Below are 14,150 nucleotides of genomic sequence, written 5' to 3' on the forward strand. Positions count from 1 at the left end.
CGGGTTGGTTTTATTAACCGGCTTTTTCTAATACATAAGATATAGTGATAAATCCGGACCGTCTGAAATCGGCTTTTATAAGCGGCTGGCTCTATTAACCGCGGTTTTATTAAGCGGCGTCCACTGTATTACTAATGTATTAGCCAGTCAGAGCAGCTAGTTCAGTATTATGATAGTCAGCATTAAAAACAAATAGTGCATATTCATCAAATTCAAGCCTTTGGGTTTGTCATTTTATCTAAAGGCTGTGAAAATATGTAACACCAGAACAGTCGACCCATATTGAACTTCTATGTTGCTTGTACTGTAATAGAAAAACAGGCAGGTATGTTTGGATGTACATCTTTGTGGCGAGGCTGTTTATGTTAGAGTTAGAAATACTTTTCTAGTGACCCCCATATGGTAATTGTATGTGGCTTGTCATGTTCAGTGCATCTATCTGTTTTTCTATCAGATTTGTACCTCAGAAGCAGAACAAAGACCTGTGGCAGCAGAGCAAAGCTTGTCACTCGTCAAACATGCCCTACACTTCCTGGAATGCATGTATGATCCTTACTTTGTCTGGAGAAAGCGTCTGCGAGGGTGAGATTCTGGTGCTCTTTGTCTTGTTTTTTTTGTTAGTTTGTTTGTGCTGAACAGATTTTGTACAACGCGTAGCAAGAGACTTCATTGAAATATAGGCTGTTTTTCCTCAATGTTTTGTTTAACGGTATACAGGGGAACCCCCCTTTGAAAGCCCTATATCTGAGAAAATGAGGTCTTGAAATGGAGGTAAATTTATCCTACATACGTGAGAGAGACACCCGTGAGATAATAATCGTTCAAATCACACGTGTGTATATCATGTAAATGAGATCATGTCAAGCAAGTCTGGCAGGGACCTGTTTTTCCACTGCTTATGATGCCAAAGTCACCGAGACAAACGTCATTATAGAAACAAAACTTGCGCTCGCTAATTACCCTCGATGAATCTTTAGAACTAACACGTCACGCCACACTTTCAGAGTGACGTTTCTTTGCTTTGACGTAATAGATTGCACGAGGCTTTAGAAGAGATCGAGGTTCCAAAAACAAGCGTCTTCAATTTTAGCTGCCTCGACTGCAAGAAATGTTCAGTAAAATACACGTAAGTACAGTATGTAGGATAAACAGAATACTACATGGCTTGCTGTGTCGTACCAGATTTACACTCGTTGCTTTTTCAAATAGTGAACAGCTCGCTTTCGCTCGCAGTTCAATATTTAAAAAAAACAACTGGTGTAAATCTGGTACGACACAGCGAGCCATGTATACTCACGGAATAAAATAACTTAACATTGTTTAAAATTTAATATCTCAAAATCGGAAAAAGTTACAGGAGTGATTTTTGTACCAACGTAAAGCTTGTTCAATTGCTCATTATGGGCAAAAAACCGGAATAGTCTGGCTTGTTCCGTTTTTTTGCAATTTGAGCTCAAAGACGCATGGTGTCATTTTGGAGTTTACAAACTTAGCACTGTGTGTTTGACAGCGCTGTTACCGTTGTTTTGCTGGTACCTTCTTCGCCACAAGGCAACTGATTGCCTGGTCACTCCGAATCTCCTAGCAACATCAGTATAAGTCATCCCTCCTCTCAACATCCCTATTGCGACGAGTCTATCGTTCACACACGTTCGTGGCATGGTGAAAGAGAAAGACAGAGTGGACAGTTTTGGGCAAAGAGAAAGAAACATTTTAGTGAGTTGTTCTCACTCACAAACAAACGGACAAACCAAAGGCAGTACTTTCATGCAATATTCGTGGATCAGCAGCAGACCTTTTGCAGGTTTCAAGTACGGGTAGACGTGCCCCGAGAGTCAAAGAGTGCAGGCCTACCTGTTTACAGCACACACAGCGTGCACTGGCTGTCGGCAGCGTCGGCAAGCTTAGGCGTCAGTCTAGTAAACTCCAAAATGACACCATGCGTCTTTGAGGACCAATTGTGAAAAAACTAAGCAACCGAGAACATTCCGGTTTTTTTCCTCTTCTCAGGAATTGATGGTTCTATAATCGTACCATCCCGCTCTCCTGCAACTTTTTCCGATTTTGAGATATTAAATTTTAAAACATGTTAAGTTATTTTATTCCGTGAGTATAGTATTCTCTATTTCACACACTGACACAGCAAGCCATGTAGTATTCTCTATTTCACACACTGACACAGCAAGCCATGTAGTATTCTCTATTTCACACACTGACACAGCAAGCCATGTAGTATTCTCTATTTCACACACTGACACAGCAAGCCATGTAGTATTCTCTATTTACGTGCACTACAACCCTCTTATAGGACCTCTTCTTCTTCTTCTGCGTTCGTGGGCTGAAACTCCCACGTACACTCGTGTTTTTTGCACAAGTGGAATTTTACGTGTATGACCCTTTTTTTACCCCGCCATTTAGGCAGCCATACGCCGTTTTCGGAGGAAGCATGCTGGGTATTTTCGTGTTTCTATAACCCACCGAACTCTGACATGGATTACAGGATCTTTTTCGTGCGCACTTGGTCTTGTGCTTGCGTGTACACACGGGGGGTGTTCGGACACCGAGGAGAGTCTGCACACAAAGTTGACTCTGAGAAATAAATCTCTCGCCGAACGTGGGGACGAACTCACGCTGACAGCGGCCAACTGGATACAAATCCAGCGCGCTACCGACTGAGCTACATCCCCGCCCGATAGGACCTCAAAAACTGAGAATCAAGTCTTGAAATGGAGGGGGTCTTGAACACCCACAAGGTATTGAAAATGGAGGGGGGAGGGGGGGGGGGGGTCTTGAACACCCACAAGGCATTGAAAGTGGAGGGGGGGGGGGGGGGGTCTCAAAAGAGGGGATTCCACCATAGTCATTTACATTTGTTCTTTCTGGTGGTGTCTTTCTAAGATGTTTTCTTATTTCCCAGGATTGTCTATAAGTATTAGTTTTATACGGATTTATTCGTAAATGTCACGTATTGTTGTTTGTGGGGACTGAAAACTCTCTTTATTTCTCAGGTGGAACATTGACAAAGCACGTCAAACGTGCAGACCGGCGTTGCTACACAATGAAGTTGTCCCGTTTTTCCATGGTATGTTGAGCCAGGCTGACATTTAACAGTGTATTAATGGGAAAAAAAGGAAACCTTTCACATTAGCTGTGCATGCTCATAGTCATATTTTAGGAATCTGTACTTTGTGTTCAAGACATATTAGTTCATGGGGCTTATTCTTCAGTATTGGTATAAGTTCATAGAGCAGAAAAACCAGAAAATTCCAGTATACAAATTAAAAAAACAATATTTTTTGGTACAAATCATGTTTTCTTCTGACTGGTTGGCATAATAGAGTAACTGATTTCTATGAGAACCCAAAATTGTGCTGTGAAAGAAGAAAACGGTTTGAAAAATGACAAGTGCGATACTGCGAACATTGTACAGAATGAATCAAACTTCAAAGCAACCATGTCTCACTTGTCATGTTTAATCACAGTCTGAGTTCTTTTATTTCTAATTCGCGGGTCATGGTCATGTGTTTGTTTAATCTGTCTGTTGTGCACAGAGGTTGTTGAGTGGTTTATCGTTGCAGAATGTTTCCAGAAGATGGGTCTCTCCAGTGATATACAGCTGCGACTGCTTCATGTGTTCGGTGCTGTTATGTGTGGCTCACAGGTACGCTTTACTTAATGTTGATCTATTTTGCATTTTGGCAGAGTGAAACAATTCTTTTTGACTACATCATGTGGTGGTGCTTTTATTTTTGGCCCACAGGTACGCTTTGCTTAAAGTTAAAAGCGCATTCCTCGTGAAAATGGTTAGGCTCACCATCCCTCCCCTTGGTCATATACTAAATAACACAATGACTGCTTGCTGTTGTGAGTTTGAATTTTTTATGAATTAATTTCTTGGATTAATTCACCAAAATATTCTAATTATGTTCAGAGAGCACACAGGCTGTTAATTTATGGTATGTATCCAAGGGGCGGGATTGTCTTATTTCATGTAAAAGCATGGCCAGATCTAAGATGGTGAGCTAAACTGTTTTCACAAGAAGGTGTGTGCCTTGTCTGCTTTGCATTTGCAATTTTTGGCAGAATGAAACAGTTCATATGTGATATGTTTGGGGCAAAAAGGTTGATCAACATGGCGACTTTGTGGAGGTGGAAGTGCACTTCAATAAGAGTCAATAACTCAAGAACTTTCCAAGCTTCAAGTTTAGAGGTTAAAACTGCAGTGAAGATTTTATCAGTCGAAGAATTGTTTTCTGTTCCAGACCAACTCTCTGAAAGCCATCAGCCCTGCAACACTTGATGTGATGCTGAAGGTTCTGTCAGCAAGCACAGTACATGGACCTGCCAACGTCCAGAGACAAGAGGCGACCAGACTGAAAGAGATTGTACTGCAGTGCATCGTGCGCATGGTGCATGTCATCCACGAGTCTAGTCCAGACCAGGTAGGTACCATATGCGTTATGGGCGCGTGGCTCGTCTTTTGTTTTAGTGGATACAGTGGAACCCTCTGTTTAAGACCTCCACAATTCTGAGAAATTTGATCTAAAAAAAGGAAAGAGTTTTAAAATAGAGGTAAATGTACATAGGTTATGAACAGAAAGTCCAAAAAGGGTCTGAAAAGGGAAGGAGTCTTAATTTGGGGTACAGTGGAACCCCCCTTTTAAGACCCCCCCTTTTAAGACCCCCTCCATTTTAAGACCTTGTTTTCTCAGACTTTCTGTTCATAACCTCTGTAAATTTACCTCCATTTTAAGACCCCCTCCTTTTTAAGACCTGATTTTCTCAGATTTCTGGAGGTCTTAAAAGGGGGGTTCCACTGTATCTTAAAAGGGGGTTCTACTGTACAGTTAAAAGATTATTTCTGTGCTCACTGTCTCTGTATTAGCTTAGATGTGTACATGCCAGAAGCTGAAGTCTGTGCTGATGGGGATGAGATTACCTTGTTTGGGCTCATGTAGATATGACTTTGTCAAGGATAGCTCCATAAGGTTTCATGTGCAAGATTTGTGCTGCATGTCATGATGTGATATTCCAAGGGCAGAGGTGAAAAACACTTTCACATGATTATATGTAGGTGTTAAATGTGTGACAAAATATGTCAGTGTTACATAGACAAAAGTGATGCAGGGTTACACATGTTACAGGTGTTCCTGATAAATATTTGTATGTTAAAGAGGCAGCTGGAGGTGAACGTGGTGATGCAGGGTAACATACAGGTGCTACAGGTGTTAGATATCGGTGTGTTATGGATGCAGATAAAGGTGAACGAGGTGATGCAGGGTTACATGCAGGTGTTACAGGTGTTAATTATCTGTGTGTTACAGAGGCAGATAGTGGTGAACGAGGTGATGCGGGGTTACATGCAGATGTTACAGGTGTTAATTATCCGTGTGTAACAGAGGCAGAGAGTGGTGAACGAGGTGATGCAGGGTTACATGCAGGTGTTACATGTGTTAATTATATGTGTGTTACAGAGGCAGATAGAGGTGAACGAGGTGATGCAGGGTTACATGCAGGTATTGCTTAACCTGGGCATGGAGCCTACAGAAGAAGTGGACAGCAGGGTGCAGCTCACCATGATCAGTGAGTGTTGTGTGTGTGTGTGTGTGTGTGTGCGTGAGTCCACGGGTTTGTGTATGTGAGAAAGAGAGAGAGAGAGAGAGAGAAAATATTAGTATTCATTACTGCTAATTTAAATGATACTGTTGGAGAGATGTACACAATGAATTCTGTGACATTTACTACTGACCACAACCATGGCATAAATATGACGAGTTGAGTCAGATGTCTTCGGCAACATTATGGTGGCCCAGTGCTTGTTGTCACAAGCAGGCATTTTAATTGTTATCTGATTCAGTAATCAGTTTGTGAAAAAAGAAGAAATCCCTTTTGTCAGGTCATTTGTGGGTTCTGTTGCTTACTTTGCTGAAGTCAGGGAATCACAGATCATGTCATGCACAAAATAATTACAACTCTTGAAGACTGGTGAATGGGGATGATATTGATAAGATTATGTGTGTAAAGATTGTAAAGATAATTATCACCTGTAAGATAATGATTATCTGTAAAGCCAGCACAGCGCTGCAGGTGTTTCCTCTCATAAAATGTATGCATCTCACAGACACAGTGTTTTATTTCATTTTGTTTGGCAGATATGATCAATGAGATGATAGCCTGCAACGACAAGTCAGCGCTGCAGGTGTTGATGGTCAGTGGTAGCACCTTTGACGCCTTTGTCTCACTCCTGCTCAAAACTACAGTAAGTTTTACTCTGTTTCTCTCCTGTTTCAGGGTTATGTTCATGATGATGTGCTTCATTGTTCTTCGCATATGAGAATCTTCAGCCTTTTGGCTGGAATTTGACTTTTTTTTGTATGAACTTTTTAGCTTTCCTGTGGATTTGTACATCATGCTAGACTTGTTCAACTTTAATGGCTTGTTTGTGGTACAATGTTTATTCAATTATTTTTCTAGCTCACGGGTACAGATGCACAAAAACTGGCCATGGCAGTGGTTAGAGTCATGCAGGCTATTCTATCTGGGTCTGCCAATGCTAAGGTGAGTGGCTGGATTCCAAATGACCCCCTATTCCCCATGCTGATCCCCATTTATTCACATATGGTTGTATCAGACCTGGTTACTGTACGAAATTTGCGTACAATCTTACGAAATTGAAGACCGCTGTACGATTATACGCCAGACATTAAAATCATACGCAAAAAAAAAATAAATAAATAAAATAAAAATAAAAAAAAGTATATAAGTCTGAAGAGGACTGTGTGAGCCTAGAAAGCAATGTGTAAAGAGGACTGTATGAGACCAGAAAATACTGACCAGTGTAGTGACAGAAATGAAGGGCTGACTCCATACTGCTGACAGCAGCTGATGCAAATTTTCCTCAGAGGTCAAAAATAAACATTATGTTTTTCTATCATTCGTTTTGTGTCACATTTTCAAATATCTAATAGTGTATGGGTTTTTTGTTCTCAACAAAAATGTTTTAATTTACTTTCAGCACAAATTCTTTCTTACATGTATTTACAGTCTTTAAATAATGGGGTTTGAGGGGGGAATAAAGCACAGTGTGTACCGCGAGAATGAATTGTACACCTTAAAATTCTGATTGTACACATTTTTAGCCTCATTTGTACACCAGGAAATTTTAGTGGTAATCAGGTCTGTTGTATGGTTGTCTGTAATAAGCTCACTCGCATGTGTATGTGAGGGAGAGAGAGAGGGCATCTGTCAGTTTGTCTGTCTGACTGGAAAATACATTGACTACAATGCGTCTTCCCGTGTAAGGTGATGGTTTGAGGCTACCCTCATGTCTCTGTGTCTTTATAAGACACTCATTGGTTTATGCATAAAAGAACAAAATCAGATTTTCTTGCTCCCTGGCAGATTTGCCTTAAAAGTGCACAAATTGTTCTGCATTTATTTTTGAGTGAGCATGGATTTTTAAGTACCAAAATATTTGCGGAAGTTTGCTTCATGATCCCTGCATCAAAGTTGTTTATTTTCCACAGGCGTTGTTTGAAGGCAAAGTTGGCTACCAGCGTTTTGTTGAGGCTTTGAAGAGTCTTGGTCAGCCTTCCAAGGAACTGTTGCAGACTTTGCTAGACCTTGTAAGTATCACACTTGTTTTCAAACCTTCACAAAAAGGAACATGAGGGTGTCAGGCTCATATTGTGTTTTGAGGTGCCTGGTTAAATGAGGACTGATTTGTTTGTTTTTTTAGAGGAAATACGATAATGACTTATTTGTTGTTGGTTAACCTCACCAATTGTTAACATGACCGCAGAAGTAATAGTGAAACTGTTACCCTGTGTGTGCAATCAACTTGAGAATACTGTGCTAGAGATGTTTTCATATGGGCAAAATGTTAAAGATGTTGCCCTGGTTGTACAACCTCCTTGCACATACTATACCTGAGATATTGTCATGTAGTCAACATGATCAAGGCACTGCCATGTCAACATAAGACCTTCACATATCTGAGAAAACGAGGTCTTAATAAGGAGCGAGACTTAAAAAAGGGGGTACATTTACAGGTTATTAACAGACAGTCTGAGAAAACAGGATGTTAAAAGGGGTTCCACTGTACCAACTTAATGTGCACATCATGGATTGCTCATTACCAATGCCGTACATTCCCAGGTGGTGGAAGAGCACTATGAGAGCTCCGGCAAGATGCGGGTAATCAACACCCAGGCGGCCGCCATGCTGCTCCAATGGTTGCCGGACATCCAGTCACATGACCTGCAGGTGTGGTTAGCCGAGCAGCTGACGGCTCTTTGCACGCGAGGTCACCGCAGTCGCATGAGCTGCTGCACGGCTGGCATGATTTCACACATCATCACTGTGCTGGGGAGGCAGAAACAGATTGATCATAAAGCTGTCGGTGAGTGTGCAAGTGAATTGCTGAAATTTGTGCTACGCTTGGATATTTGATGAACAAAGGGAAGTAAGCGCTCTAAATGCGTGTGACATGACTGTGTGATAGAGTAAGTGAGAGTTATTCGGAACCAGTCTCCTGGCACCTGAGAGAATAACAAGCATTGAAATGAACAAGTCACTTGGATGATCAAGCAGCAACCAAAAAGAAACATTAAGCAGTGTTGTTCTCAGGCCCAGGTCTTCGGTCGTTGACGCATATTTTGTTGATGTGATGTATTGGTCTGACCCCTGGCTAGTTAACTGTCCGATAGTTTTGACATTTAGGATGTCTTCTGACCATCCATTTTCCTACCCAGCAGACAAAGCCATGACATTTGAACCTGAATGTCTTTTCAATCCAGGTCCAACTGACGTTTTGTCCTCTGAGGCTAGGAACAACACTGACTAAGAACAAAAGACAACTGAGAGCAATAGTTATGTGGAAGCAATGTCGTAACACATTATGGAATAGTGAGCATGAATGGAACAAGCATTCCTCATAAAACAATCCACTCTTTTAGAATTGATCAAACAGATTAGAAAATTATGCGTTTGATGGAGTGGACGTGTGCAATCTAGTGCAATTTGACTTTGAAGAGTTGGGCCGCGAATACATAGAGTCATAGTGTGATTGATTTCTTTTTGAATTGATTGGATTTTGTTTGTGAGGTGTTTGGTGGATCACACTTATCCTTACATAATATACACATATTTGAATTTCATTGGATTTTGTTTGTGAGGTGTTTGGTGGATCACACTTATCCTTACATAATATACACATATTTGAATTTCACCAGAAGGGGGCCTGGTAGCTCAGTGGGTAGAGCACTGGACTTGTGATCCTCGGGTGACAGGTTCAAATCCAGGCCGGGATGAACTGTATGTGATGACTCAGAGACAGTATCCAGGTCCCATCCTCATGCTCCCCAGCATGTCGTAAGAGGCGACTAACGGATTCTGTTTCTCCTTTTACCCTTGTTAAGTGTTTCTTGTATAGAATATAGTCAATTTTTGTAAAGATTTTAGTCAAGCAGTATGTAAGAAATGTTAAGTCCTTTGTACTATAAACTTGCATTCTCCCAGTAAGGTAATATTTTGTACTACGTTGCAAGCCCCTGGAGCAAATTTTTCATTAGTGCTTTTGTGAACAAGAAACAATTGACAAGTGGCTCTATCCCATCTCCCCCCTTCCCCCGTCGCGATATAACCCTCGTGGTTGAAAACGACGTTAAACACCAAATAAATAAAGAAAGAAAGGTCCCATCCTCATGCTCCGGATGTGGCACGTAAAAGACCTCAGTCATTGTGCCAGAAGTGCAAGTGGCTGATAACACGTTAACATGCACACACCTGGGTAGCATATTTTCCAGCAGTGGGACAATAAAGTGCCAGAAGTGCAAGTGGCTGATAACACGTTAACATGCACACACCTGGGTAGCATATTTTCCAGCAGTGGGACAATAAAGTGCCAGAAGTGCAAGTGGCTGATAACACGTTAACATGCACACACCTGGGTAGCATATTTTCCAGCAGTGGGACAATAAAGTATGAAATAGATTAAATTAAAAAAAACTCTCTTTTTTTACATGCCTGTAAGATCTGTGTTGTTGTTGATTGCGTAATTTTCTCTTCTTACAGGTCATTTGATAGGACTACTGGAGGTGCTGGGTACGCTGTCTATCACAGCGGGAGAACTGAAACAACTTATCAGTTTGTTCAGGATCAGCGAAGAAGGAGAGCAGGTTTGTTTATAACTCAGACTCTGACGTGTGTGTGTGTGTGTGTGAGTGTGTAATATGTCATATTTTATTTATTTTTTGTTGTTGTCAAATGCCATGTAGGTATAGGCTGTGCAATTTTAAAGCATGGTGGAGATGGGCGCAGTTGCCTATTGGTAAGGATTTCAGCCTTCCATATGGGGGGTTTGAATCCTTACAGTGCCTGGTGGGATAAGGGTGGAGATTTGTCCGATCTCCCAGGTGGTCAGGTTGGCAGTATTGAAGCATGTGCTTGTTGTCCGCATGGTATACACTGCTATTCTCAGAGCTAATAAGAGAGAATTGAACTTCTTTTTGATTGGATGACTTCGCAGAATTTCCTCTAATGTCGGTCGTGCAAACTTTGACTCAAGGAAATGTTTCTTGCAGATGCCTTACACCACACGTCTGATGAGAGCCATTTCAACCATGGCTAGAAGAGAGGGCAAAGACACAGCACTTTACTTCTTTGATCTTCAAAATCCTCTGGATGTTAGTATATGTGTGATGTTTGAAAGCATGTGTGTGTGTGTGTGTGTGTGTGCGTGTGTGTGTGTGTGTGTGTGTGTGTGTGTGTGTGTGTGTGTGTGTGTGCGTGCGTGTGTGTGCATGGCTGTCTGCAAAAGATAGTGTCTCTGTGTATGTCTGAGTGTGTGCTTTTCTATGCATACATAGGAAAAATTGCAATGCATGTGATTTCATATAAGGACCAGGGGGGGGGGTTACATGAAGAAGAAAAAAAAGATTGAAGAGGTGGCTGAAGACAGAATGTCACAATGCACAATGTTTTGGGGTCTCTCAGAGAAAATTGTTCTGTTTGCGTTGTATGCTGCGATTTTCTATTTTCTACCTGCTAATGCATATCATTCCTCATATAAACTAGACTTGAAGATGCTGACAATGTGTACATCATGTCAACAGTGCATCTCACTGCCTGCCATAAGGAAATGGCCAGGACCAGCCTTCTCCTTCCATGCCTGGGTGTGTCTGGACACCGAGATTGACCTGAGGACTCACATCTTGCTGGGGCACCAGACCTTCAGACGGCAGCTCTACACGTAAGTAACTGAGGATGTACAGTGGAACACCCTTTTTATGATCTCGAAAAATCTGAGAAAATCAGGTCTTAACAAGGAGGGAGTCTTAAAATGGAGGTAAATTTACAGAGGTCATGAACAGAAAATCTGGAAAAATAAGGTCTGAAAAGGGAGGGAGTTTTAAATTGTGTGGTCTTAAAAGGGGGGTTTAGCTGTACTGTGTTTCATGCTGTACTTGCCTTGCTTTCACAGATCTTCAGTGGCTTGCACATCTGGGGAAAATTATCTTTCATTAAACTACCCTGAAACTTGCAGATCATTAGCTGTGCATAGGAAGTGGTTACAGACCAAAAATATCTCATATAACTTTCTGTGCTTCAGCACCAACAGCTAGCATCATAAGTTGTTGAAAATGCTTCAATGATGCCATGCCAAAAATGTTGACCAAATCCTACAGTGATCTAAGACACTCGATTTTTCAGACATTAACTGTCCTTTTAGATTAAGAGTGAGAAAAGGATGTTCATCCGTTGGGATGAATGTGTTTGTAATGCAAGGATTGAAACCTCACTTGTTTTTTTTAGAACACTCATGCTTTAGAATACAGCTCTAAGTGTTTTCTTCAGTATTAGGTTATGTTCGGCATAAAGCAAAGATATTGTGTCAAGACAACTTGTGTGTGTTTTTGACAGGTTCAGCGAAGGATCAAATCACGGACTGGAAGCGTTTGTGACACCAAGCTATGACCTGGTGGTGGCTGTCTATAACAAGAAGGAGTACTGCACGCTGACTGTCACTGAAACGCGTCTTCAGGATGGACTCTGGGTAACTGCACAATTATGAACATTACAGAATTTACTCAGTTTGACATATGGTACAGTGGAACCCTCCTTTCAAGACCTCAAACAATCTTAGAAAATGAGGTCTTAACCCCTTCACTGCCCACCCCGTACTAGGTACGTGGTCATTTTCGGTTTGTCGTACGCCCATAACCGTACCTAGTACGTGGGATTTGCGTCAACAACATTTCAGGACATTTCTGAAAACTAAATGGGAGGTAACCACTGTCCAAGTACTTGTAGGGGTTCTAAACACAGTTCTTTCCCATAGACCGTTCGGATAAGTTACTACCACGTGTTGAAAACTGTGTTAGAAATGTAGAACCGATCTATAGCATTCACAATGGCGGCCAAAAGTCGGACCTCAACTCGTAGACCTGTTTTCAAGCGATACAGTATTCTGGAACCTCTACAAGAAGTGATTTATGGATTACCACACAGAAGAATACTTTTATGGGCTGTAATGTGAGTACCTGATGTTTGACACCAGTTTTAGCAGTGTTTTGTGTGGTTTTACGTGCTGCAATGTGTGTGTTTGTAAGTCCGGAAACTGTAATTTTTGACAAAAATGGTCATTATATCAATTTTTACTATGACAATCACAAACAAAGTCCAACGATCATGTCATCCTATAATAGCCAAGGGTATAAGCAAAACACATGCCAAAGATCTAAGAGATATCTCAATAAATGATCGAGCAGTGAACAGATTAGTGAACCTGCCGAAGAAAGCGAAATTTTGCCCTGGCACACAGCAATACCAAAATGCTGTTATACTGTGGCAGTGAAGGGGTTGATAAGGGGAATTTTAACATGGATGGAGGTAAATTTACAGAGGTTATGAACAGAAACTCTAGAAAAGTAAGGTCTTAAAAGGGGGGGGGGGGGGGGGTCTTACATTGGGGGGTCTTAAAAGGGGGCTTCCACTGTATACAATCTAAACCTTAATCATGACAATGATGTAAAAAGTATAAAGTGTGAACCACAGTAATGTTCCATACTCTCTGTGCTTTTACATATTATCTTCAAATAACAGTACACTATTACAACACAGAATGCATCTAAATTCGAAGAATTGCTAAGAACGAAGATAAAAACAAAGAATTGTATATTGTTTTTTGAGTTGTGAGAGGAAAAAAAAGAAAAAAATGAAGATGTGCTTGAACAGTCATCTTATGATGTAGTTTATTTGTTGTCGAATGTACTGTTAAGATTTTGCCCTCAGTCATAAAGTTAAGGGCTATTGTTTCCCAGCATTCAGTGGGAGTGGTGCACACAGCGGCCAGACGGCCCTTCACACAGAGCCAGGTCATGGTTTACATTGATGGCATCCAGAGGTCAACCGCTCCTTTCAAGTTTCCAAACCTATCAGAGGTGAGCTTTCTTCCGCTAAAGATGGATAGAACGACATAAAAACAAAACTACTTTAAGCATCCATTTTTTCAAAAAAAATTTTGTCTGGCAGTGGCAGTTCATTTTGCTACAAAGCTCTAGGTGTTTGTGTTTTGTTTGTTTGTTGTTCTGTCTTTTTTTTTTAGATTTTTTTTATGGAGAATTTATGCTTTCAGCTTTTTGTGTGTGCTACAAATGTCAAATGTTGTTATCTTACACAAATTATTAAAATAAAAAGAAAACACACCAGTAACCAGGTTAGGTAAGTTTAAATCAATATTTCGGCATGTAACTGCCTTCTTCGGGATGGTATGGAAAGAATGGAATGACCGCACGTGATATACAGTGTAATGAATTGTTATGATGATTAATGATGTCATAATATTTCTGGACATTTTGTCTTTCTTTGGCGTTTTCTGTCGAGCTGTCTGTCTCACATTTATTCCTCACTTATTCCTCTCTCTCACACACACACAATACAAATGATTGAGTATGCAAATGAGTGAATGCAATCTTATGATGCGAAAGAATGTGTATGAGTATGGGGGGGGGGGGGATTTCAGTGGCATCTTAGTTGCTATCTATTTGAAAACTCTGCTCACCCACAACTTTATATACCCCACTTGCAGGGATTCAGAGACCTTCAGTGGTGTGGTAGAAAAAAATTGCATTCCTAATCTGTGAACCATT

At 41.0% G+C, this 14,150-nt stretch overlaps 1 protein-coding gene across 1 annotated transcript in view; it reads left to right on the forward strand.

The window, feature by feature from the left end:
• Positions 1-14,150, forward strand: part of LOC138958706 (neurobeachin-like protein 1) — a 76,608-nt gene that overhangs the window by 5,467 nt on the left and 56,991 nt on the right. Inside the window, exons 5-18 of the mRNA XM_070329958.1 lie at positions 455-582; positions 3,009-3,082; positions 3,579-3,661; positions 4,263-4,442; positions 5,475-5,583; positions 6,153-6,259; positions 6,475-6,558; positions 7,527-7,625; positions 8,158-8,401; positions 10,075-10,178; positions 10,584-10,685; positions 11,115-11,251; positions 11,923-12,055; positions 13,323-13,442. Of these exons, the coding sequence (XP_070186059.1) occupies positions 455-582; positions 3,009-3,082; positions 3,579-3,661; positions 4,263-4,442; positions 5,475-5,583; positions 6,153-6,259; positions 6,475-6,558; positions 7,527-7,625; positions 8,158-8,401; positions 10,075-10,178; positions 10,584-10,685; positions 11,115-11,251; positions 11,923-12,055; positions 13,323-13,442 (1,704 nt within the window). The remainder of the gene's footprint in view (positions 1-454; positions 583-3,008; positions 3,083-3,578; positions 3,662-4,262; positions 4,443-5,474; positions 5,584-6,152; positions 6,260-6,474; positions 6,559-7,526; positions 7,626-8,157; positions 8,402-10,074; positions 10,179-10,583; positions 10,686-11,114; positions 11,252-11,922; positions 12,056-13,322; positions 13,443-14,150) is intronic.

This window comes from Littorina saxatilis, linkage group LG2 (genome assembly GCF_037325665.1).
Source record: "Littorina saxatilis isolate snail1 linkage group LG2, US_GU_Lsax_2.0, whole genome shotgun sequence".
Taxonomy (NCBI): domain Eukaryota; kingdom Metazoa; phylum Mollusca; class Gastropoda; order Littorinimorpha; family Littorinidae; genus Littorina; species Littorina saxatilis.